This window comes from Lutra lutra, chromosome 1, assembly GCF_902655055.1.
Source record: "Lutra lutra chromosome 1, mLutLut1.2, whole genome shotgun sequence".
In the NCBI taxonomy this organism is placed as follows: domain Eukaryota; kingdom Metazoa; phylum Chordata; class Mammalia; order Carnivora; family Mustelidae; genus Lutra; species Lutra lutra.
Genome location: NC_062278.1, coordinates 160,981,835 through 161,006,724, shown reverse-complemented (window position 1 = coordinate 161,006,724; position 24,890 = coordinate 160,981,835). Strand labels below are relative to the sequence as shown.

The 24,890-nt window shown below is 40.2% G+C and overlaps 1 protein-coding gene and 2 long non-coding RNA genes across 3 annotated transcripts in view; 2 read left to right on the top strand and 1 right to left on the bottom strand.

The window, feature by feature from the left end:
* Positions 1-24,890, bottom strand: part of ABHD5 (abhydrolase domain containing 5, lysophosphatidic acid acyltransferase) — a 35,097-nt gene that overhangs the window by 9,606 nt on the left and 601 nt on the right. The window contains exons 2-4 of the mRNA XM_047742226.1: positions 22,187-22,494; positions 9,511-9,596; positions 6,413-6,785 (exon numbers count right to left, since the gene is read on the bottom strand). Of these exons, the coding sequence (XP_047598182.1) occupies positions 6,413-6,785; positions 9,511-9,596; positions 22,187-22,494 (767 nt within the window). The remainder of the gene's footprint in view (positions 1-6,412; positions 6,786-9,510; positions 9,597-22,186; positions 22,495-24,890) is intronic.
* Positions 13,263-14,551, top strand: LOC125107300 (uncharacterized). The gene is made up of 2 exons (XR_007129506.1): positions 13,263-13,736; positions 13,949-14,551. It is a non-coding gene; the product is annotated as an uncharacterized LOC125107300 (long non-coding RNA).
* LOC125107296 (uncharacterized) overlaps positions 22,386-24,890 on the top strand; it is a 45,228-nt gene continuing 42,723 nt past the window's right edge. The window contains exon 1 of the long non-coding RNA XR_007129505.1: positions 22,386-22,709. This is a non-coding gene — a long non-coding RNA (uncharacterized LOC125107296). The remainder of the gene's footprint in view (positions 22,710-24,890) is intronic.

Genomic DNA, 24,890 nt, shown 5'->3' with positions numbered 1-24,890 from the left:
CCCCCAAAACTATATACTCATAGAATAAGCTAGGATTTAGTCCAATCTGGATTCTTCTGGTCCCCAGATGACATTAAAACACCATTATTTCTTATAGGAATCTTGCAGGTCACTACCTATTAGTGGGTAGGAAAATTTACTCAGAGTCAGTCTGCAGTCTTTTTTAGTTATATAATTTGAAACAGAAAAATATGTAACAAGCCTTCCATGACACTTTTATTTCAGACACACACACACACATATATAATTCTTGAGGGGTTATAGTAAAAAAAAAGTCTGAAAACACTTTTTTAAAAGCTCTGCAAAATTGTCTAAACTGGAATTATATATCATCTGCATCATTACATGTAAAAGACCTCAGAAAATAACTGTTGCTTATTTTGGTTTTAAGACTCATTAAAAAGATAGACCATATGGAGCACTTAGGTTGTGGCTACTGAATAATAAATATCTAGTAAATGTTAGCTAGTTATACTAGCAAAACTAGGAAGACTACTAGAGAAGACTTTTTTTCAGGGAGCGTGGGAAGACTCACATGGAGCTGGAACCATGTGAGCCGTGAGTAATTTAATTTTTATTCTTCAGGAAAGCCTGATCACAGGTTTTGGCTCACAGGTTATGTTGCACCAGACCAAGTTCTCAGGCTATCTTCTCACCAACTCTTCCAGTGAAAAGATTATCTCCTCATCTGATATAATTTAATTTGTTTTAATGTATATCTAAACTATTATAGTAATCTAGATCTAACACTCTAATATTCCATAGCAGGTAGCCTGATGGGATTGTTAGTTCATACCCAGAGGTAAGGAATGGGTCTAACCAGACAGCACACTTGAGTCATCCTATCAGACATCTTTGTCAAGAAGCAAGAGACTGATTCAAACTACAAAGGGGCACCTGGGTGCCTCAGTGACTTAAAGCCTCTGCCTTCGGCTCAGGTCATGATCACAGGGTCCTGGGATAGAGACCCACATCCGGCTCTCTGCTCAGCAGGGAGCCTGCTTCCTCCTCTGTCTCTGCCTGCCTCTCTGCCTACTTGTGATCTCTGTCTGTCAAATAAATAAATAAAATATTAAAAAAAAAAAAACACCAACGGCAGGAAAAACAAAGAACTGGCAGAGCAGGAAAAAGAATAGCCCATCAGCTTCTAAACACTTAAAGAGGCATTCCCCTTCAGGTTAATCATCAGAGCAAGTCTTGAATTTAAAGACGGTGAACAGTGAGCAGATTACAGCCTAAAGGGCAAAGCAGTGGCTAACATCTGCTCCAAAATGCTGGGATAGCTGAGTCTGAATGCTAACAAGGGTATAATATATAAACCTGACTTTCATGAGCTTTAAAGTCAGGCACCAGGCAGAAATAATACAACAAGAACACTCAGGCTCAGATCCAAAATGCACAAGAGAATCTATAGGACACATTTACACAACAAGGAAAGGAACAAGGAAAAGGAACAGTAAGAACTCTAGTTAGTGTACAGGCAAGGCATTCTCAAAATGAAGTTAGCCCCAGGTATTTCCCATTGGCTCTGAGCCTCTGGGGGGAGAATGCAGCAGGTCCAGAGAACAAACAAAAGATCTCCAACTTCAGGTCAAGTAGAGCAGCCTTTCTTCTAGAGAGAGGAGGACAGGAAACACTCAGCCCACTCTGGACAGTCAGGAAATAGAGCCAGGCAGGGCTGCAAGGTCCGATGATCTCAAAGTCATTTTGTGCAGAAGTAAAGACCAGTTTGTAACCTCTTCTATTGTATCTATTCTCTTTGCTAAACACTTTCTAAGTTAATAAAACTTTCTATAGTCTCCTTTTCCTTAGTTTATAACAAGGTGTTTATGGTGTCCTGAACAGCAGGGGCCAGAAGGAAAGGAAAATTAACAGCAAAAAGTGAGTGCACACACGAAAGAAAGGAGATAGCATATTGGGCTATTCACGTTGGCTTGGTCTACTCTCTCCCCAGGCCCACATTAAGGGATCAGACATTAAGGGATCAGGCAGAATGGCAGCCCATGACACCTCACACCACGAATGGCCCTACTGCTTGTGACACAGCACATTAATTTACAAGTGAAACTACAATGGCATCTCTATTACACATCACAGTAAGAGAACGGAGATGAACAAAGGTCATTTGAAGGGATGGAACATGGGAATCAGGCTGGGGCCCAACTACAAACCAGTTCCTAACTTCTCTGCTCACCAGCCACATGGCCTTTCCTGAATGGCTCAGATGTCTACATAGCAATTTCTGTCCCCACTGCATAGAATGTTCTCCCGCTACTTCCCTTTGATACTCAACCTCAACTTACATGGCACCTCTTTAAGGTACCACACTGGGCCAGGTTCTCATCAAGAGTTCTCACAGACCTGTCCACTCCCCTTCACAACCCTCAACAGCTTCCTACTCTTCGGGTAGTTAAGTTGTGTCTCTTCCCCAGCACACCTTAAGCCTTCTAAACACAAACAGTCACTCGACATTCTTTAAACACAACCGACCTACAGGAATATAATGTTAATGTTAGAGGATTTCAGTCATCACCAATATTTCAATGGAGGAATTATCTAGGTGCTTTTACATAAAGCATCACAGTTGCTGAATGATCAGTTTCCAACCATATCAAGAATCAGCCACTACCACAAGTTACGCCATAAAACCACTTCTGTGGACAGAGGCATTCTGCTGCTCATAAAGATGAAGCACCCGGGCTGACCTAATGTACCAAAAATTAGGGAAAAAAAAAATGGATTGGGTTTTACCCATTCTCTAGCAAAGAATGCTTCCTAAACAAGTATATTAGTCTAGTAAACTAGGCACTTTCATTCTTCTCCTCAAACTGTCCTATAAAAATAAACTAGGAAAAGGGGCACTTGGGTGGCTTAGTTGGTTAAGCCTCTGATTCTTGACTTTGGCTCAGGTCATGGTCTCAGGGTCGTGGGATCAACCATGGTGTCAGGCTCTGCACTCAGTTGGGAGTGTACTTGAGAGTCTCTCTCCCTATCCCTTGGCCCCTCCCCTCACTCCCGTGCACTCTCATACTTTCTCCTTCTCTCAAATAAATAAATCTTAAAAAACAAAAACAAACAAGGAATAAAAGAATGGGGCTGCCCATAAAATGAGGACGGAAATAGCTCTGGACTAAGTAAAAAAAAAGTTTTGTGGGGCATCTGGGTGGTTCAGTGGGTTAAAGCCTCTGTCTTCGGCTCAGGTCATGATCTCAGAGTTCTGAGATTGAGCCCCGCATCAGGCTCTCTGCTCAGCAGGGAGCCTGCTTCCTTTCCTCTCTCTCTGCCTGCCTCTCTGCCTACTTGTGATCTCTGTCAAATGAATAAATAAAATCTTTAAAAAAAAAAAAGTTTTGTTTTTTTTTTCCTGCATGCATAGAAGCAGTAATTAAGTAAATTAAGGAGAAATTGTTTTACTTCAGAAAGAAAAAAAAAGGGGGGGAAAGAATACATTTGATATACCTGAGAAGGCAAAGAATGAAGTAGCTCTCTCAAAGTCCATTAGGAGGAAAAAAGAGACAAGGAAAAAGGCACAGTGAGTGAAGGAAATTAAATGAATCTCATTTGATCTCTAGTAGACCATTTCCTCCCTCTTCTCATCCTTCTCCCTGCAAAATCTTTCAGAAAAGCAAAGATTTACTTTAATCTCATGACAACACAATAAAAATGTCCCAGTGGGGAAGGTTATGCACATGTAGAGGCAGGAATTATTTGGGAAACGTCTGTACCTCCCTCTAAATTTTGTTGTAAACTTAACACTGCTCTTTAAAAAAAAAAAAAAAAAAAAAACTTTTTAGAAAAGCTGGATCAAATGAGTTAGGTAAGAGACATTTAGAGCATATAGCTCCATCCTCAGTTAATATTGTTAAAAGATAAACTACTGAAATATACTGAAAATTTTAAGAGTTTATTTGAGCAAAAATCAATTGAATATAGCAGTGCCATACCTGAGTGGTTAGGTGTGCTCCACCAAGAAAGGTGGAATAAAGACTTACATAGAAAAGGTGTGGAAGCAAAGAAACTGATTGGCTTAAAGCCCATTAGGCTATTTGTGATTGGTTGTTCCTAGGTTTTAATTTCATAACCTTCAAGTACTTACAGGCTTAAATTTTGGTTTGCTTATGTAGGCCACCAGAGCATTAGAGCCACCTCAGTCCGATGGCTTCCTTGTTTCATTCATTTAACACTAGGCACCCACTATGTGCCAACCACAGTCGTCTGACTGAATTTCACTCGAGATTTGGGATATTGAAAATTCAGAGAATCTCATGATTTTGAAATGAACTTGTGTTTACTAATGTAAGTTATGGGGGCACCTGGGTGGCTCAGTGGGTTAAGGCCTCTGCCTTTGGCTCGGGTCATGGTCCCAGGGTCCTGGGATCGAGCCCCACGTCTGACTCTTTGCTTGGTGGGGAGCTTGCTTCCTCCTCTCTCCCTCTCTGCCTGCCTCTCTGCCTACTTGTGATCTCTGTCTGTCAAATAAATAAAATCTTAAGGAATGAAATTTTTTAAAAAATAATACAAATTATGCAGTGAAGAACACAGGCTTCAATATCCAACACGGTCTATACAGTTCTTCTAAAAATTCAGCCAATTTAAAACATGCTAATTATTTCAAGCATTCTCATATTTATCTATTTACTAATACTTAGTGATTCTTGGTCCTGACATAGTACTTTAGTTTTATTTCCTAGCATTAGCTACAAGCATTCAAAACCCATTTTCTAAAATGTAGTCATCCCAATGCAGGGATCATTGGCTTTGCTTTAGATACCCGTTTTGCCCACCATGTTGTTCAAACTATGTTATTATTCTCTTTCATAGATTATTTCAAAGTGTTCATTCTCTTCTGAATCACTGATTTCTTCAGAGCACTTCATAACTGCAAATGAAAACCTCACCAACTGACAAATAATAAATAGCCATGAAAGGTCAGGATTCTAAGACTTAGGAGTTTCATGGCCAGAGTCTAACCCATATAGTCCTGTATCACGTTGCCAAGGAATAAATACCACAAGATAGACATAATAAACTCCTGATAAGAAACAAAGAAAGCCCAACCAACCCCCACCCCAATGGCCCTGTTATCTTATGCCAGAAAGGTATCCATTTCATCTTCTCTTACTTTCCATTGGGAATAGAACACAATAAAAGACAGTAAACCCTAAAAGCCAACTAGAAAAAGAAAATTTGAATTTCTTTTGAGAGAAGGGGTCTGCCAAGTGACAAGACTACACCATCTACCACACACAAAACTACAAACTCTCCAGAAAAACCAAGTGTTAATGCTGAAGTTGAGATAAAGAATCTACAGAGAAAAAGTCGGCTGTTCCAGGGGAAGAAAACCTCAGTTACACAGGGCTGCTGCTCTACATTTCAAATTCTGTGTCAACAGCACACCTGGAGTTATGCAACGGGGCAGCTTCACAGGTACATATGTGCAGTCTGAAAATAACCATCATCCTATTTCTTTTTTTTTTTTATAAACATATAATGTATTATTAGCCCCAGGGGTACAGGTCTGTGAATCGCCAGGTTTACACACTTCACAGCACTCACCATAGCACCTACCCTCCCCAATGTCCATCATCATCCCATTTCTTATTCACAGACTTCAATGTCAAAGTTGGTTGCAATTTTGGATTTAAAAATTAGTCCAATGGAAAAATACATTGGCAACATAAAATGTTGATTTTTTTTTCTTTCCAAAAGTTAAGCAAAAAAAAAAAAAAAAAAAAGCTTTCCTTCTATTTTCTTAGCACTCAAATGACCTCCAATCAGAGTTGAAACAATAGGATATAGTATGAGAAAATAAGGTAAAGATAGGAGATATTATAAGATTCTGAAGCAAAATTCTGAAGTCATTAATTCAATTACTTTGAAAAATAATTTTGTAGCCATAAAGGTAGGGCACAGCATAATAAAAGCCCTGTCAGATACAACTTGCAGATATATTTTTTGTACTTTATAAGTGAGAAAACTAAAGCTTCAAGGTTGAAGGATTTGCTCTAAACCCAAAGATATCATTGGCACACAGGGCTTCTAATTTCTCACCTTTGCATTTGTCTTAGAGCTTATTATAACCTGGAAAAGTTAGGCAAAGACTGCTCAATCCACAGGTCTAATGATAACCATAATGATAAACAATACCACCAAAACAGTTTTTACTTGTGGCTTAAATTGTAGACATTCTAAGTTTGGCAAATAGAAAATCCTTTCTCAAGCCTTCTACCAACATGTAGCATGTGTAACAGGAAAACCCTGACATCATTATTTTGGCTACTAAATCGGCCATTGGTTGTGGCTATTTGACCTCCTTTAAGAGAATCTGTCTTGTAAGGCTCAGACAACCACCACCAAGGACAAGAACTAGAGACTAGCACTTGGGTGCCTCTCTTCTGTCAGTTTCACTTACCTTGATGGGTACTTCAGTGAGTAAGCAGCAGCCAAGAACCCACCCAAGTTGTGTCCAAGCAAGATCATTTTGTCCAGTCCTAGGGCACATCTCCACTCTTCAATGGATTCCACAAACTGATTCTCCACTTCTTCCGCATCACTGTCAAACCTGGGCCTACTACTTCGTCCAAAGCCCAACAGGTCAAAAGCATAGACGGGTCTATTGGTGCAAAGATCTCCAAAATTCAGTGCCCAGAGTCCAAGTCCACCTCCAAAACCATGGAGGAGGACAAGTGGAGTCTTATTTGAAATATTATGAGATAACTTCAGTGTCCATATTTTATTTCCATTAGATATACGAACAGGTTCTTTTTTGTATGTGCAGGGGACACCTAATGAAAACATAAAAAAGAAATTCTGCTTAGCTTCACTACTTCTGAGAAGGGGAATATTTTAAAGGAAATCAGATATAAATAATCTAGAAATTATCTGGTATCCATTCATATGATTTTAGCCTTTATTAGCTCATTCCTAAAAAAAAGCTTTCATCTTATTCAAGCAAGTAATTCTCAATTACCATATATTACACCTAAGTGGGAAGTTCTATCTCAGATAACTCTCAAGTACCTGTGGCCAAGGTCTTTTGGCAAGTCATGTTAGCTCTTTTTACATCCACCAAATGAGGGTCTTACACTCTTAGAACGAGAGAGGAACTCAGGGCTCACGGGACACATTATTTGAAGGTCTCTAACTTTGGAGACAATAACAAAAGAATACCTTGAATTTGTCTAACAGCTGAAGAGTAATCACTGAAGATTGAAGTCAGACTCACTTTTCCCTAAAAAGTAACCATGAATTTAAGGATGCACTAGCAGTATCTGCACTGAACACCTAACTGAAATCCTGAGTCACTTCAAAGTTTAGTAGGAAAGAGGTGACAGGGTATGGCAGGAAGTCCTGGCATGAGGTGCCAGGTAGTGTGGGTTCAAGTCCAACAATCTCCCTAGAAAATAGAAATAATCGCAATTTTGTAGATAAAAACTTTTACTTGTTTTCAGTGCCATAGGACTCAATACTTTAAGTCTCCCCCAAGTTGACTAAAGATAAAACCAATTTGAAATTCCTTTACATTAAATTATCAACTGAATATAGACACTTCATATAAAGCACTTATTTGTGCATATTCATCTGCAGAAGACAAATACTGGAGAACTGGGAGTTTCTGTGCTTTAACCAAAGAAATAATCTTGGGTTTTGTACCACACAGTAGCAGTGAAGAGGAAACCTAGCATTCACTTAGAATATTAACAGAGCCCAAGCCTCCAAATGGGGGGAAATGCTATACCAGTTTAGAAGAGATGATCCAGCAGCATTAGAACCAAACCAAACCACGTCAGCATTCTGTACACAGATGTGTGCATATTTCCATAAAAACCATCTGTAACCTCTAATAGATAGCTCACTCACCCCATTGTATTACAAGTCACTTATTTTCACATCTGATACTGAACCAAGGGCCAATTCTCATTCCTATTTGCATCCCTAGAATTTAGCAGTAGGGAATCCTTATGTTTGTAAAATACATAAATTGAGCATCTAGCACCCTTTTATATCTTCTGACAAGATTTTTTTTTATTTTAGTAAACCACAATGTCAACTTTTCCAGCTTTGTAGAGAACAAGATTACCCAAGTATACAGACTGAAGAGAAATTTATTTTCATGCTATAAATGCATGTAAGATGACTAACTATCTCTTCCTATGGATATATTCAGTTACAGTTGCTTACTCCTGAATCATTCAAATGCACAAATAAAATCCATTTGTGGTAGAGAGAATGAAAAGGAGACATGGGCAAACATCTGCACATACATCCACAATAATCATGTATGTGAACTGCTCCTCTGAATCCACGCCTAAAATATATCAGCAGAATAAAATTACACAATTAGCACCATTGCTTAAAAGTATACCCCAAGGGGTGCCTGGATGGCTCAGCGGGTTAAAGCCTCTGCCTTCAGCTCAGGTCATGATCTCAGGGTCCTGGGATTGAGCCCCGCATCGGGCTCTCTGCTCAGCAGGGAGCCTGCTTCCCTCTCTCTCTGCCTGCCTCTCTGCCTACTTGTGAGCTCTCTGTCAAATAAATAAAATCTTAAAAAAAAAAAAAAAAGTATACCCAAAGATACCAGGATAGCCCTGACAGTACAAGTTTGGGTAAATTTCACTGCTCATAAGAAATTTTGTAAAAAGGTTTCCACACCACTAAAATGCACAATTAAAAAAATCCTAGGAAACTAAAACCAGAGGGAACGCTAAAGATCACCCTACCTCTTCATTTTACAGATAACAAATGGGAAACTGAGAAAGTGACTTACCTAAGGTGCTGATATCATCTGGTTGCATATCTGGGCCTGGACCAAGTTATCTTGTTCTACTCCAGTATTGCTCCATTCTACAAAGCTACCTATTCTGGAACACCTAGAGCCTATTAGATTGTAGTCAGGGGCCTTTGGGGAGTCCCTGAGACCCTTTCAGGCGGTTTATGAGGTCAAAACTATTTTCATAACAAAACTAAGATACCCTTTCATGCTCATTCTTTGATGGGTATGCAGCAGAGTTTTACAGAGATCACTAGATGTGATTACCAACAGCCTGAATGCAGAAGCAGATATGAGAATCCAGCTGTTTTATATTAAGCCAGAAATCAAAGAGATTTGCAAACAATGCTACTTTTCTCACTGTATTTCTATTTGAAAAGTAGTTATTTTTAGAAAACATGTTATTTATTTTAACCTATAATGGGTTCCTATTATTTTTAAATGAGTAAATTAACATACTTCAAATAATTCAGTTTTAATTTCTAATTGATAAAGAGTCATGGCTATAACTGATAAACAAAGCTCCTTAAGGCCCTTACCAATTTAAGAGTATAACAGGGACCCATGACCAAAAGTTTAAGAACCCCTGCCTTCCAACACTTCTGTACTTGTTGATGACATGGAAACGTGGAAAAAGCACTTTTGCCAACAAATTAACACACCACAGAATCTTATCTCCAGTTTCTGGGCAGTGTGATCTTAGCAAACAGCTCAGGCAACTTACAAAAAGAAAACCTTACATTTTAAAATTTTCTCTTCAGCTTCTTTAAGGTGTGATGTAGATGTAGGGCACCACGTGGGAAGCCAACCAGTTAGCCATCCTGACCTAGAGCATCAAAAAGAAAATACAAAGACATAAGTTAATGCTCTTCTCAACTTAAAACTGTTACATTTGAAGAAAAGCAAAAGAGGAAATTTACTGTCTATGTGATGGTGAAGCTATCTACATCTGGCAGAATCCACCTAATACATACAAAGTTATTGTGGTAAAGTACTGGGGAACAGACATTCAACTTCAGCCTGTGAACCTACAAGTAGATATCAAAATCCATATTTATGGATAATCAGACTTCAAGTAATCAAGCAGAAATAAAAAATAGGCAAAACAAGAAAAGACAAAAAAAGGCATTCACCCCAACCCACTGTAAGAAAGCCTCTTACCAGGGTGGAAATGCAGAAAAGGTAAAGACCATGAGTGGGTTCACTTAAATGGTAGGCTCACAAGCAGGTATAAAATCTTAAGGTTGAGAGAAGAGAAAATTTTATTAAAAAGGAAATTGGTTTGGGTTTTTTTTTTTTTTTTTTTTAAAGCTTCAAAGTTTATGGTTCAGAGTGGGAATGCACCCCTAATACAAATGCAGAAGTTTGGCCATGTATAACTTGTCTAGAGTGACTGGGTTAACTGTTAGTGAACATCTCTGGGATCCAACAAATAGTAGATGAAAAGAATGACCAAGGCCTTTGGCAGAAGATAGTTTAAAAAAGAGAACAAGGGGGGCGCCTGGGTGGCTCAGTGGGTTAAGGCCTCTGCCTTCGGCTCGGATCATGATCCCAGGTCCTGGGATTGAGCCCCACATCGGGCTCTCTGCTCAGCAGGGAGCCTGCTTCCTCCCCTCTCTCTCTCTGCCTGCCTCTCTGCCTACTTGTGATCTCTCTCTCTCTCTCTCTCTGTCAAATAAATAAAATCTTAAAAAAAAAAAAAAAAAAGAGAACAAGGAATCAAGCTTGAGGCAAGGAAAGGTATGGGAACGGGATGCTGGAACAGACGGGCTTTGCTCATAGCCAGCCAAGGAGAGGATAAGCATATAACTCCTGGCCTGGTGGCAGCAGACTACAGGCTTATCCTAACAATCTGGGTTAATGTGGAGCTCCAGCACTCATCTGACTGCAAGGGCGTTAGCACCTGACCAAGAGTATTTAAAGTGAAAGCTTTCTGATGAAAGAGAAAATGAATCAGAGTAGGAAGAAAGACAAACTACTATAGGTTTCAGATGTGAGGTATGGCCTTGAACCAAGGCTTTGGCAACAGGGATGGAGACAAGAAAATAAGGCCAAGGAATATTTAAAAATAAATCAGGCTAAAAGATACAAACTTACAACTAGACAAGGAGTAAGTTCTGGAGATCTAGAGCACAGCATAATGATTATGGTCAATAACACTGTATACTTCAAAACTAAGAGACTAGATCTTAAATGTTCTCACCACAAAAAAGAAATGGTAATTACATGATGTGATAGAGGTGTTAGCTAAATCATAACCATACTGCAGCATATAAAGGGTATATATAAATGTATCAAACCAACATGGTTGTATGCCTTCAACTTATACAATGTTATATGAAAGGGGGCAGGATCTAATGGAGGAAACAGGTGATCCAGCAACTATAATTACATGATGGAATTAATTCATTCCACAAGTATTTATTGGGCACCTACTGTCATTTGGAACATCAGTTATCAAACAGAGGTAAGAGTGATTAGTTCTTCTTGAGAGCATCAGGGAGTTGCTTTTGAGCTAGATCTACAAAAAATGAATGGGATTATTTCAACAGGTAGAGTGGCAGTTCAGCCATCCCCAGTGAAGGAAAGGGCAGGAGCACATGCACATAAGGAAATGCATAATGTATGTTCTGAGATAACAAACACATTGTTTCCAATGGCTGTTCTAAAAATTACCGCAAACTTGGGAGCTTAAAACAACAGAAATTTATTCAGGGCCACACTCCCAACAGAGGCTCCGGGGAAAATCTATTCCTCGCCCTTTTATTGGTTCTGGTGACTGCTGGTATTCTTTATCGGTGGCAGGGTCACTCCAGTTATCTGTGTCCATTACCACATTGTCCTCTGTGTGGCTTCTCCTCTCCTGCCTGTTTGCAATCTCCCTCTGCCTCTCACTTATAGAATCACTAGTGCTTGCATTTACGGCCCACCCAGATAACCCAGGATCATCTCACAGTTTCTTATTTTTTTAGATTTTAGTTATTTGAGAGAGAGAGAACATGAGAGGGAAGAGGTCAGAGGGAGAAGCAGACTCCCTGCTGAGCAGGGACCACCCCCTCCCCCCACAATGTGGGGCTTGATCCCAGGACTCCAGGATCATGACCTGAGCTGAAGGCAGTTGCTTAACCAACTGAGCCATCCAGGTGCCCCCATCTCAGTTTCGAACTCAATTGGTTAAATTGGAAGTTTGCAAAATCTCTGCCATGTAAAGTAACACTCTGGGCACCTGGGTGGCTCAGTTGGTTGAGCCTTCAGGTTGGGTCATGATCTCAGGGTCCTGGATCAAGCCCCGTGCCAGGATCCCTGCTAGGCAAGGAGGCTGCTTCTCCCTCTCCCACCCCCTTTGCTTATGTTTCCTCTCTTGCTAGGTCTCTCTCTGTCAAATAAATAGATAAAATCTTAAAAAAAAAAAAACCCAAAAAACAAACACAGGTTCTGAGGACTAGAAAATGGACTCAGCTTTGGAGACTATTATCTTTGGGGATGACTACCACAAATATGAAGCATGAAGTGTGTTCCAAGATAAAATATTTAAACATCCAACAAATGGTAGTTGACATTATACTGATGACAACAAAACAATTCACTAAAATTATGTGGCATTAATTAGTAATACCTAAAATAAGAGCTTTAACTAAGGTTCAGAAGTACTTCAGAAATAGAGGGGCACCTGGGTGGCTCAGTGGGTTAAGCTTCTGCCTTTGGCTAAGGTCATGATCTCAGGGTCCCGGGATCGAGACCTGGCATCAGGCTCCCTGCTGGGCAGGGAGCCTGCATCCCCTTCCCCAACCTCTGCCTACTTGTGATCTGTCAAATAAATAAAATCTTTAAAATAAAAAAAAAGTACATCAGAAATAGAAATTGACAAAGAATTGTCATTTTGCATGACTCCTTACCTCAAAGGTAAGGCTACTTCTAGCTGACCTTCAATAGGAAACAGCCCTATTCCAACCTTTTACTTGACACTCGAAGTATCATTTTTGTCTGTTTTCTAGCCATACAATATTCCCTATTCTCTCACTTCCTGGTGCTGAATATCCTTGGAATATGCATCTCCCCTTCTCTTCATGATCCATTATACCTCTCACCAACCTCAGATTAGATTTCATTCCCCCTTCCCGATATACCCAAACTGGATTAGATCAGGATAGCAGGATATCACCCAATTCTCAAGATCTATTCTCTTCCTTTTCAAGTTGTATTACAACATTCTTATTTACTCACCAATATCCTTACTCAACTGTATGATCCTTAACGGTAAGAACTCTGTGTTCACCAATGCATATTATTATACACTGATGTTATAAATGAAGTTTTTGCTCCATCTGAAATGTACTGGCTACAATGAATTACAAGTGGATCACTTGAGTATTAAGAGAATCTTCTGGGATGATAGTGACATTCTTTATCTTAACAGGTGATTGGATTATACAATTCACCAAATGAACACTTAAGATTTAAGCATTTAATCATAATACAATTTTATGCTAAAAGAAATAAGTAAAACAGGTTGGATTTGATAACTGGTTGAATAGAAAAAATGTGTAATAGAGGATTCCTAGGTTTCTGAGTCAGGTACCACTAATAACCATAAAAAATACATGAATAAGAATAGGTGTGAGTAGAGAACTGTGCTAAGTTTGGATGGGTGGCTCTAACAACCAGCTTTTTCTAAGCTTTGTAGGCTCATCCTACATTTGCCTGCTTATAGAATTTCTCTGGGCATTAGGTAGAACAGCTGCTTGATAAGTGTTTTGCAGAATGATTAAGTCAATCACAATACAGGATATATTCTCAATCCAAGTCACTCAGATTTTGTAGATCTGAAAAGGTTTAGGAATGTTAAGCACCAGATCCAAGAGTATCAAGGTAGTAAGGAAATGATACAAGTAGAGATTTAAATCTAATTCCAAGTGACATCAAAGACCTTTTTTCTCAGGTGACTACCTTCCTTAAAATATGTGAGGTGTGGGGCGCTTGGGTGGCTCAGTGGGTTAAAGCCTCTGCCTTCAGCTCAGGTCATGATCCCAGGGTCCTGGGATCGAGCCCCACATCGGGCTCTCTGCTCAGCGGGGAGCCCGCTTCCTCCTCTCTCTCTCTCTCTGCCTGCCTCACTGCCTACCTGTGATCTCTGTCAAATTAAAAAAAAAAAAAATCTTAAAAAAAAAAATATGTGAGGTGCTATCATGACCTACAGGATAAAGTCACAGGACAAAGTCACATTCTTTAGGCCTGCATGGAAAAAAAAGATACATAATAGCCTGCATTATAACCAGGCTCCATTCCAAATGTTCTCTGTGTTAGTTTCAAACCTTCTACATTAACAAGATCAGAGGATACGACCCCAGGCATCCCCCACAAATGTTTCATAAAACTTATTATCAAGGTAAAAACATAATAGAAACATTATTATTAGAAACATTATTATTAGTCTATTTGTAAATATATAAAGCTGTAACTTATCAAGGAAAAACAATTCAAGGTTTTAGCAATGAGTTTTTCAATCCTTCAACAATTATCAATTGTTTAAAAAAAAAACACTGTTAACAAGCAGTTAAAAGAATCTCATGATTTTTGGAGCTTAAAATTTAAAAAGTAAACATTATTAAGCTGAAGCTGTTTTGTCATTGACCAGGAATGGTCATCAAAGTCTATGTTAGGCCACAAAAATATGAGCTAGTACCAAGAGGAAGTTACTTACAACTCAATCTCATCAGTTTTCTTAAATAGCCCTCAAATCATAGCACAGTTCTTTGCCAGAGAGAATCAGAGGTCAGTACCCCCAAAAAAAACCAAAACAAAACAAAAAGTCAAATGAACTATAGTCTACTATTGCTCCAACTGCCATCAGGTTGGGGCAAAGAAGGCACAAATGCAATCTTCATTTCAGTCTTTAAAAAAATTTACATTCTCTGAATACCTACTAAGTACAGGGCCTCAAGTTTAAAATGTTATATAACAGCCTGCAATAGGAATTATGCCTACCCTCCTCACAAAACCAATTTTCAAAGGATAGGATGTCTTGTCCACTCATTTTTGCCTCCTAGCGATAGGCTTAGCAAAAAGAGAAAATGCAAAATAATGTTTTTATGTTTGCAAGTCTAGTGCATTACACTAAAAATCAGGGCTCTACAACCATAAGAGCCACTAACCCTCTTCAGGTTTTCTCAGCAACTTTTTCATCAAAGCAGATAATTGTTTTTAAGTGGAGTTTTTCTGAAGTATATTTAAACTGAAAAAATCCATAAACAAAGCATAGTAAAATATTTTATTTTCACTCAATGGAATTGTAGAGATTCCTCTCTTCTCCTAAGCCTTGATAATATTTCTGTCTAATCACCTTTGCCTAAACCAGATAAAATGTTTTAGAGAAACTGTCTTCTACTTCTTTCTTAGAGATACTCTATCTAATTGAGTCCCACACACATAACTGGCTCAAGGAAACATTTTTAAACAGTGAAAGAAAAGCTGTGGTCTATCTTTTTTGTTCTTCACTTGATTACCCTTTGTTCTCAAATTCCCACAGTTGAGCTTGCAACATCTATTGCTTCAACCCTCCAAAACACCCACTCAGCCTCATCTCCTGTATTCCACGTAAATTAAACTCGTCTTCAAAGAGACTCTCTGCCTCTTCCACAAAAGCTCCTATGTCCTCCGGTGTTGTTCTAGGCTTAGTGTGCGGAAGACTGAAACTAAGAACCCAAGACTGAAGCTTAGAAGAATGGCTGGATATCTGGCAAGGTCACAAAATCTAAAGTAAAAATTAAATTAATGTGGCCCAGCTATAAAACAGTAAACAAGGAAACAAAACAGTAAATAAGATACAGGGCTTCCTCCTCACAGCTTTGGAACATAAACAGAAAAGCAAAACTCAATTTCCCTGTTTTATTTAAACAGATAATCAATAAACACCATCATCCACTACTGAGGCCCTAACTTGGGAAGCAACCCAAATGTCAATGGCAATAATAAAGAAAAAGCCATTCACCATAGGGACTACATCTATTTAAAACAACAGGAAGACCTATCAAAAAGTGCACCAAAAGGTTTTCTACGCAGCCACATCAGCTGAGCACTTAACTCTCAGCAAGGCTGAGGATCTAAGCCCTAAAGCATCTATTAAAAAAGTAATAATAATAAAGTACAAGGAATCTTGCTTTATAACTCTGTAATAAATATAGAGAAAGAATCTTTTTAGTGAGCAGACTTCCAAGTTAAAAGAAAAAAAAAATCTTGAAAGACTACACTAGAGGTGGCATTCTAAGGAAAGACAAAAAAGATGTGCTTAACATTAACAGAATTTATTAACTTAAGAATCTGATTTTAAACATCCTGAGTTCGAGCGATAAAACACTGAATTTTTTCTCTTAACTTTCTACCTAATCTTTTTTTTTTTTTTTAAAGGATTTTATTTATTTATCATAGAGAGAGAGAACAAGCAGGGGGAGCGGCAGGCAGCCCTCTGAACAAGGAATCCAACACGGGTCTTGATCCCATGACCCCAGGATCATGACCTGAGCCACCCAGGAGACCTCACCTAATCTTTTTTTTTTTTTTTTTTTTTTTTAAATAACATTGTACTCAGGTGCCTGGGGGGCTCAGTCCTTAAGCATCTGCCTTCGGCTCAAGTCATGATCCCAGAGTCCTGAGATCCAGCCCCATATTGGGATCCCTGCTCAACAGGAAGCCTGCTTCTCCCTCTCACACTCCCCCTAATTGTTGTGTTCCCCTTCTCTCTCTCTGTAAAATAAATAAGTAAAGTCTTTAAAATAATAAATAAATAAAATAGCATTGTACTTATACCCTACTGCCATCAACATTTACGTTTCCTTATAATCCCTGTTTTGTTCTCTTAGACATAGCTGACTATCTATAGTATTACCAAACCTGAATTGCACAATCTATAAATATTGTGAAACAGGTTTCAAAGATTTCTGAAGAAAATATACAAAAGTCTGGCCAATTTCCACACACTGTTGGCCACTTAAATAACATTTCTAATTAGGTTATAAGTGAAGAGGATTTCATTATATTACAATTTTTTTTTAAAATGGCCTCCATCTCTATACTGCTACTATCAAGAGAGAAAAGTTGTTTATTACTGCTCTCTATCCTACTCTAAGTACAGTAGTCTCTCTCATTTAGAGAAACTATGAGGTTTTGTTTCTTTTGTAAATATCCAAATTGAAAAGAGGTATGAATATACATATTCTTCTGAAATAATTCCTCAACCAATGAATGATTAACAACTTTCAAATAAGACATTATAACACTTTTGCAAAAAAGGGCCTTTCCTGGGTAATGGAAAATCCTATCATGCTCTTTCATTTCAAATAAACAATAGCTCACATGATTTGAATTATCACTAACCATTAGGTCAATCAAGCCCTCTAATATACTATAACACATTATTCACATTCTTTAACTATTTACCCCCTATAACCTGTAACTATGAAAGACCCAGAGTTGGAGAATCAGTATTTTAGACACAGTTATGTGCTGGTGATATTTGCTCCCCAGTTGTTTCCTACCTTCTCTCATACAGTAAACAAACCATCCTGGAGTCAGACACAGCACCAAACACACTTAAAAGAAAACTACAGGTGTACTTTTAGATTTACACTGCTTAACAAATCCAAGTGGCATTTCATGTTACTTCTAAAATAAATTTATCTACTAGATAAAAACTAAAAATCCCAAGTCTCAAACTGAATAATAACTTTTAATAAAATCATCTTTCTACATAATTCTTTATGATTCACAATCAGGAATGAGGAATTACAGAACAAAGAGGTTAGACTAAAAACCTAACAATATAATATTTCTGAATGGCTATTACAAATAAGTCAAATCCTTAAGGACTCCATTCAGAGTCATCTGTAATTCTCAAATGTATTATCCAGTGTTGTTTTTATTAAGTGGACCATCCTGGGACTTTACATTTGTTTAAGTTCTTCCTCACAGGCCTGAAATCTCCATTTGCTGGGTCTGTGACTGGCATTTTGAAGAACAGGCAAAATAAAGAAGTAGGAGTTGTTTCACCCAAGGTCAAGAAGTAGAAGCATATTCCTAACCTCCCGATATAACTTAAGCTTATGATCTTAGTTGTCCTCATCACATTCAAACTTCGAATTCTTATTGAGTGTATCAAAGAACATCTTTCGATGTTCTTTGAATATCTTAGGGTGAAAAATATCAGGTTATAAAGCTGCAAAATATATAATAACTAGGTATTTTATCTTAATGTTTGTGTCAGCATAAATTTACAATATTGAACTGTTTAATTCAATAAACATTTATTGAAGTTTACTATTTATGAAACCCATTCAGGCTTTACCAGACATTTGAGTAAGACAAAAGCTTTGACCCCAATGAGCTGACAAAACAAATAACTACACTACAAAACATGGTATAAGTGCCATAAAGAAAGCTTAGGAAAATACTATAGGCCTTCAGAGAAGGGAGATCACAATCTGTTTTGGGTCAAAGAAAACCATGTGAATCAAGACAAGGGAAATAGGATGAGCAAAGAACCTGTTTGGGAAACAATGAAAGACTGGCTAGAGCCCAGGGCACAGGGAGGAAATAAGGCTCCGAAGGCAGATAAGAGCCAAGCTGCCTACAAAGGGCTTTAAGTCAGGCTGAGCACCTGTAATAAAGCCACTGTGTGTAGCTGCTACAAACAAGACTGTGCCTCTTGGGGAGAGAAAAGTAACTGATGAAATAAGCTATGCTGAAAGCATAGGAACTTTGGGTTCCTATGTTATTTATGTTATTTTAAATGGGTTATCAAAGTCTGCTATAGGGGTACCTGGCTGGCTCAGTTGATTAAGCATTTACATTTGGCTCAGGTCATAATCTCAGGGTCCTGGGATGGAGCCCCACACTGGGCTCCCTGCTCAGTGGGGAACCTGCTTCTCTGGCTCCAGCTCCCCCTACTTGTGCTCTAGCGTACTCTCTGTCAGATAAATAAAATCTTGAAAAATAAATAAATAAATAAAGCCTGTTATAAACCAGAAAAGGGAATATGTAGGGTCAGAACGAGGTGATTTCCAGGAGACACTGGAAATGGAAAGCTGATGTACTTAGAATCTACTGGACTTGGTAGATTTGGTATTCAGGGCCATGAAGATGGAGGTGGGCAGTGAAAAATCAGGCCAAAGTTCTGAACCCAGATGACCAGAAGAATATAAGCACCCTAATGAAAATAGGTAAGTCAAGGGCAAAAACTGGACTCTTTGTATTGTTTAGTTCAGGGGAAGAAAGGTGAAAATGACATACAAATCTGCACGTTTTACATTTGAGGAATAAAGTGCAAACATCTGGCACACAATTAGAAACATCACCAGATTTCTGAAAAGGGCTCCATCATGAGAATAAGATTTTAGTTCTCTCCACAGAAAAGATGCTTCAAAGGGTAAAAGTAAACAAGACAAAATATGAAAACACAGATGAAAGAAGAAGTAGAATCTTGGAGAATTGTGACATTTAAAGAATGGAAAAAAAAAGAGAACCTAATAAAAGTGACTATTGATCTGAGGCTAAGGGATAAAGCAAAATGTCTTAAGAGTTATAATGTCTGGTAAGAATTTCAATAAGGAGAAGCTAACTTTACAGTGTCAAATACTGAGAAAGACCCAAGGAAGATAAGTACCCAGGAAAAAAAAAGTCCGCTAGAATGTACCATTGAGAACTGCAGTGATTCTTAAGAAGTCGGGTAGCAAGGATTTGGGAAGGAGAAATGGCAACAGAGAGGAGTCACTGATCTTATCGGTCTTTTAAAAATGGCAAAATCCACTATCTTATCTCCAAGGCAAAAGACTATAGTCAAATTCTAATGTAAATCCAGTAGGTGGCTGGTAAACCCACTGGAGGAGAAGGGGAGAAAAAAAAATCCTTTACTTGTAGCATTTTATGATATCAATATAAATGAGTATTTATATCAAATACTACCACCATGGCTGATTTCAAGCTGCCAAAAGTTGGCAAAATTCTTGAAAGTTTAGCAATGGTTGCCAGTACAAGCCAACGCCAACACACCACTGCAAACCACCTATTTTACTGTCTGCTCTGCAGCTGAGCAATTCTGTCACAGCCTTCCTCTAAACTCAACAGATCATTCAACTTAATCATTCTTTGGGACAACCTTGCAGCAATTCACAGAAGTCTTCCCTACTCTTGTCACATTTTGCTTTCTCAACTATCTTGCAACGAAAATGGTTAGATGTTGAAAGCCAAATGGCTTCCAGGCATGCCTGTCTTCACTGAGAAAATCACAAAGAAAAAAAACAAGATTTATATGTGCCAAAAAGCCTTCCTCCGCCTTTTTATAATTGTTTCCTTTGTTAATGTCAATTCCCCAACTAAACCTGAAGTGCCTTAAAGATCAAGAACTTGATAAAAGACCTATTTTCTCACAACCTTTAATGGCTCTTGGCATAGTTCCAGTTGATTAACCAAATTTAAAAAAAAATAAGCTCTGTATCAGTGCAAGGATTAAGTAACAAAGTGTTAAGAGAGGAAGCAAAAGAGACAAGAACCAAACATCTCTCATGAGTCCCAGTTCTACCAAGAAGCACCAGTGATATGGCAGAGGATATTAAACTAAACCTAGACGCCTGGGGAGCTCCAATTCAGCTCTGCCACTCGCTAGTGGGCTCCTGGTAGCCCTTTCAGTTGCCGTTGCAAATGAAAAATGGACAGAAATACTGTGCACACAGGGTTGATCTTAGGTTTAATATAAACACATTTAGGCAACACCTCGCAGGATAGGTACTTGCTTGGTACAGTTAAGAAGACTACGCTAGTATGCACACTGGATATTGCTTAAGTACATTGCCAAGAGTACCAAGGAGGCCCACCTCTGTCATGGGACTATGGCTGTTCAGCTGCTAAAGATATTTTATAGTCTGTCCCCAATGACCTGGGGACATCACCCCATCCACAAATTCCTTTCACAGTCATGCCCTGGACTCCCGGGCCCCACAAGAATATGGTGACCAAAAAGTCCACCTAAAAGCAGTTTCAGAAAGATAAAAAAGTGTTATGACAAACTAGGTGGGAACAAGCTACCAGTTAGGTTCCTACTTGTGTCCACATGAGGACATTCCCCATCTAACCTCAACAGGGAAGTTTATCAACAAACCAAAACAATGGACCCATTCATAATGTAAACAAACTTCAAAGGAAGAACCTAGTTTCTAGTATTTCGAAACTATCACCTCACCCCCTCCCCTATCTTTCCAAATACAACTGCTTTCATAGTACTCCATATTACCTTTATCATTTAGGTTATGTTTCATATGCAAGTTTCTCCAGACATCTTAAGTAGAATTATCAAAATATTAAACATATATACAGAAATATAAAAGTTTACTTTCCAAAGGAAATGACCAGCCTTGAGAAATATGGCAATAATATTCATAATTTAATTTTTCCACTAATTGTTACCTGTCTACTGACAAGGGCACGAAGTTTCTAGCTACAGGTGGAAGAGAATAATTTAAATTTAGCATGTCTGTGTATCAAAAAGTTTCACGTTGGACATCTGCCCTCCAAATTCCATTAAAGTTTTCTACATATACATGTGTTCTGAGGCGCAAACACACCCACTTCTCCGGTAACACCACAACACTTAGAAACAAAGGAAGATCGCTGAAAGATTATTAATTCTGAACCTGCTGTCCATATAGTGTTAACATTCTTTCTACTAAGTATCTATAAATTAAACGCTTTCTGAAACCCAAAGTTATACACCCACACCCTCAAACCTCTTTCCCTCTCGCTGCGCTTCTCCTCTCCCCGACACCCCCCCCCCCCCCAATCTCCTGCACTTTCCAGTACGATTTTGGGTTCTCCAACTCCGACAGCCCCAGGGAAGCGCCGCCCCTTCCCCCAGGCTCGGGAGGTTCTGCCCAGGCGGCGCATTCGTTCTCGTCCCGGGCTGGATGGAGAACAGGGCGCACCTGCAGCCAGAAGCCGCGCTCCGAAGTGCACGATGGACTGAGCCGTTTCCCCTGGCTCGAGGCAGGTGTGAGAATGGCCGGTCACCGCCTGCCGGCTGTCCTGGGGCACGCGGGTCCGAGGAGTCCCCGGATGACGAGCCGGGCATGGGTCGGGCCACCCTTGCAGCCGAGCCCGCGTAGACGCTTACACAACATCACGGCGGCCCCTCCGCGCGGAGGTCCTGCGGCGCGGCGGGGTAGGATTCACACCCTTTCCGCGCCTCCGCGCCTGGGGGCGCCCGGCAAGGACAGAGCCAGGCCGGGGCGTCCTCGGGGCGCAGCGCGGTCTCACGCCGGGCCGGACGACAGAGAGGCAGGCCGGGGTACGAGTCCTCGGCTACGCCGCCTGGCCCGACCTGGGCCCCTGTGGAAGGAGCGATCCCGAACCCCACGAAGTCGTGGCCGCACTCACCTCTCGCAGGTGTCCGCCGAGTCCACCTCCTCCTCCTCCGCCGCCATGGCCGCCGTCACCGCGCGAGCGCCGCGCCGCGCCTCCAAGCCGGCTGACAGGCCGACTGGGACAGTGAGAGCCTCCGCCGCCCTTAAGGCCACCGGCGCCCGCGCATGCGTCGCCCTCCCACTTGCACGACGCGGCCGCGCGCGCGCGCGTGCCCGGGTCTCTCCACCCACATTCACCAGCTGCGCGTGCGCCCTAATGCCTGGCGCGATCCCGTGTGGGTTCTGGGTGGGGCTGTCAACCCTGGAACCGGTAAGATTCACCTGGAAATGTTAGGTAGCAAGTGGCTTCAGTAATACCCGTGTTAATGCATCAAACGCTAATATTAACTGTCAGTGCTGGGCACGAGGCAGGCATTCTGGAAGTACCCTGGGACCTTCGCTGGAGGAGCTAAGATAGCATCCGATAGACGCTGCATTGGCGAACGGGACTGCAGCAGTGGAGAGAACTCTGGCCTTCCGCCAGCCGGTCCCTCCAGGTGGGTAGCCAAGGGGAAAAGGTGGCTCAAGTCTCTAAAGTCAATATTCACTGATGTGCTGGGGTTATAATAGTGGCCAGAACCAGCAACTGCCGTTAGCCTCACGCGGTATATATATTGGAGGGATCTAAAGTCAGTGTTTAGGTTAACTTAGAGTTCTTGAGAGGGATTTACTAACATAATGTCAACATTCTTGACCCGTTTTCAAGTCTTTTAGCCATCAGATACTGCCTGGTTTTGTAATTATACCTCTCCCTACAACACGGGCCAAAGGCAGGCTACCCCCAGAAGTGCTACTTTAGCATATTGACTATTTTAAATAAAAGTTATTTAAGAGAATCTATGTAGAAAGCACACTCAGACCCTCCTGAAAACAGGAAATAAATCTCCATGTGATAGGTACCCTCTGTGTACCAGGATGTACATAAAGAGATAGCCTTATCACCAGAGATGGGAAATTTAGAGCCAAGAAAGCTTTATAAACAACCCTATCTACTTTTTACTAATTTCCGACCCCAGCCCAAATTCGGCTTAGAATTCCTTACTAATTGAAGTTTTCAAAACTAAGTTTTCTGTATCCTGTCAATTCTTCACAGACATATTGTCTCTTTGTCTAAAAAGCATAAAAACTGCCTGCCTTGGTCATTTCTTTAGGTCTCAATTTCATTATTGGGCCTCTGTGTACATGTAGTAAACCACTGAATTATTTTCTCCTGTTAATCTGTCTCATAGAAATTTAAGTCCAGTTGGAAGACCTTGAAGGTAGAGAAGAATTTTTCCCTTCCCTTCACTATCATTCATCCATTCTTATCTACTGTGTGCCTACTATGAGTCCACTATGTTTTAGTAGCTGAAAAACAATGTACTAAAAAGGTCTGAGACCAGATCTCTCAAAGTTCCAGGACAACCTGGTGCTATTTCTAAATCTACTAAATCTTCTAAATAGTGACCTACTATCCAGTTACCTTGAATGAGAGTGCTTATGTTGGAAGGTCATCAGGACTTACTTTGATTCTCCAGTCAGATAGGTTGTGACACTTTTTTTTTTTTTAAAGATTTTATTTATTTATTTGACAGAGAGAAATCACAAGTAGGCAGAGAGGCAGGCAGAGAGAGAGGAGGAAGCAGGCTCCCCGCTGAGCAGAAAGAAAGCCCAATGTGGGGCTTGAACCCAGGACCTGGGATCATGACCTGAGCCGAAGGCACCGGCTTAACCCACTGAGCCACCCAGGCGCCCCAGGTTGTGACACTTTTAAGGCAAGTGCATGATCTGCTCTGTAGGCCCGGGCTATGGAGTCCAAAAAAACTAAATGCAGCCGTTAAATCACCAAAGCTAAGTGTACCACACAAACTGATGATTGGTGCCCTACTGGTTCCAAGGTCGGCTTTAATCCCAAGAAGGATTTTTTCTAGGGAAAATGCCATTGTAGGGATCTGGGCCTTTATCAGAAGTCTGCAAATCAGAATGAGGCTGAAATATGGAGGGTTTTCTAGGGCTTCAATGGCCTGACTGACCTATAAATGGTTATAAAGTGCTGTAACTAAACAAAGTGAGAAAGTAAGTATAGTAGGGAGATAATAAGGACATGGGATGCGGCACCTGGGTGGCCCAGTTGATTAAACATCCAACTCTTGATGTTGGCTCATGTCATGATCTCAAGGCATGAGACCAAGCCCCATGTTGGGCTCTATTCTCAGTGTGGGATTTGCCTAAAATTTTCTCTTTTCCTTTCACTCTGCCCTTCTCCCCACCCTGCCTGCCCACTCTGTGTGCAGGACCTCTCTCTTTCTCACTCAATCTCTAAAATAAATAAATAAAATCTTGAAGAAGAAGAAGAAAAAGAAGGAGAAGGAAGGGGAAGGAGAGGGGGAGGAAGAGGAATAGTAAGGAAAAATGATATTTGGATCAAGGGAAGGGCACGGACACCAACTGTATGACCTTGGGCGGGAAAATCACATGATGAGGGCTTCTCAGAGTCTAATCTGCATGTGGACTTTTGGGGGATATTGTTAAGTTGCAGATTCCAATTCTGTGGGTCTGGTATGGGACCTAATTATTAATTAATAGAGATTCTCTATTTCTAATCAGCTCCCAGTGACGCCTATGGTCTTGCACACCACCCCCCCCTTTTTAAAAAAGATTTTATTTATTTTTTGATAGAGAGACATAGTGAGAGAGGG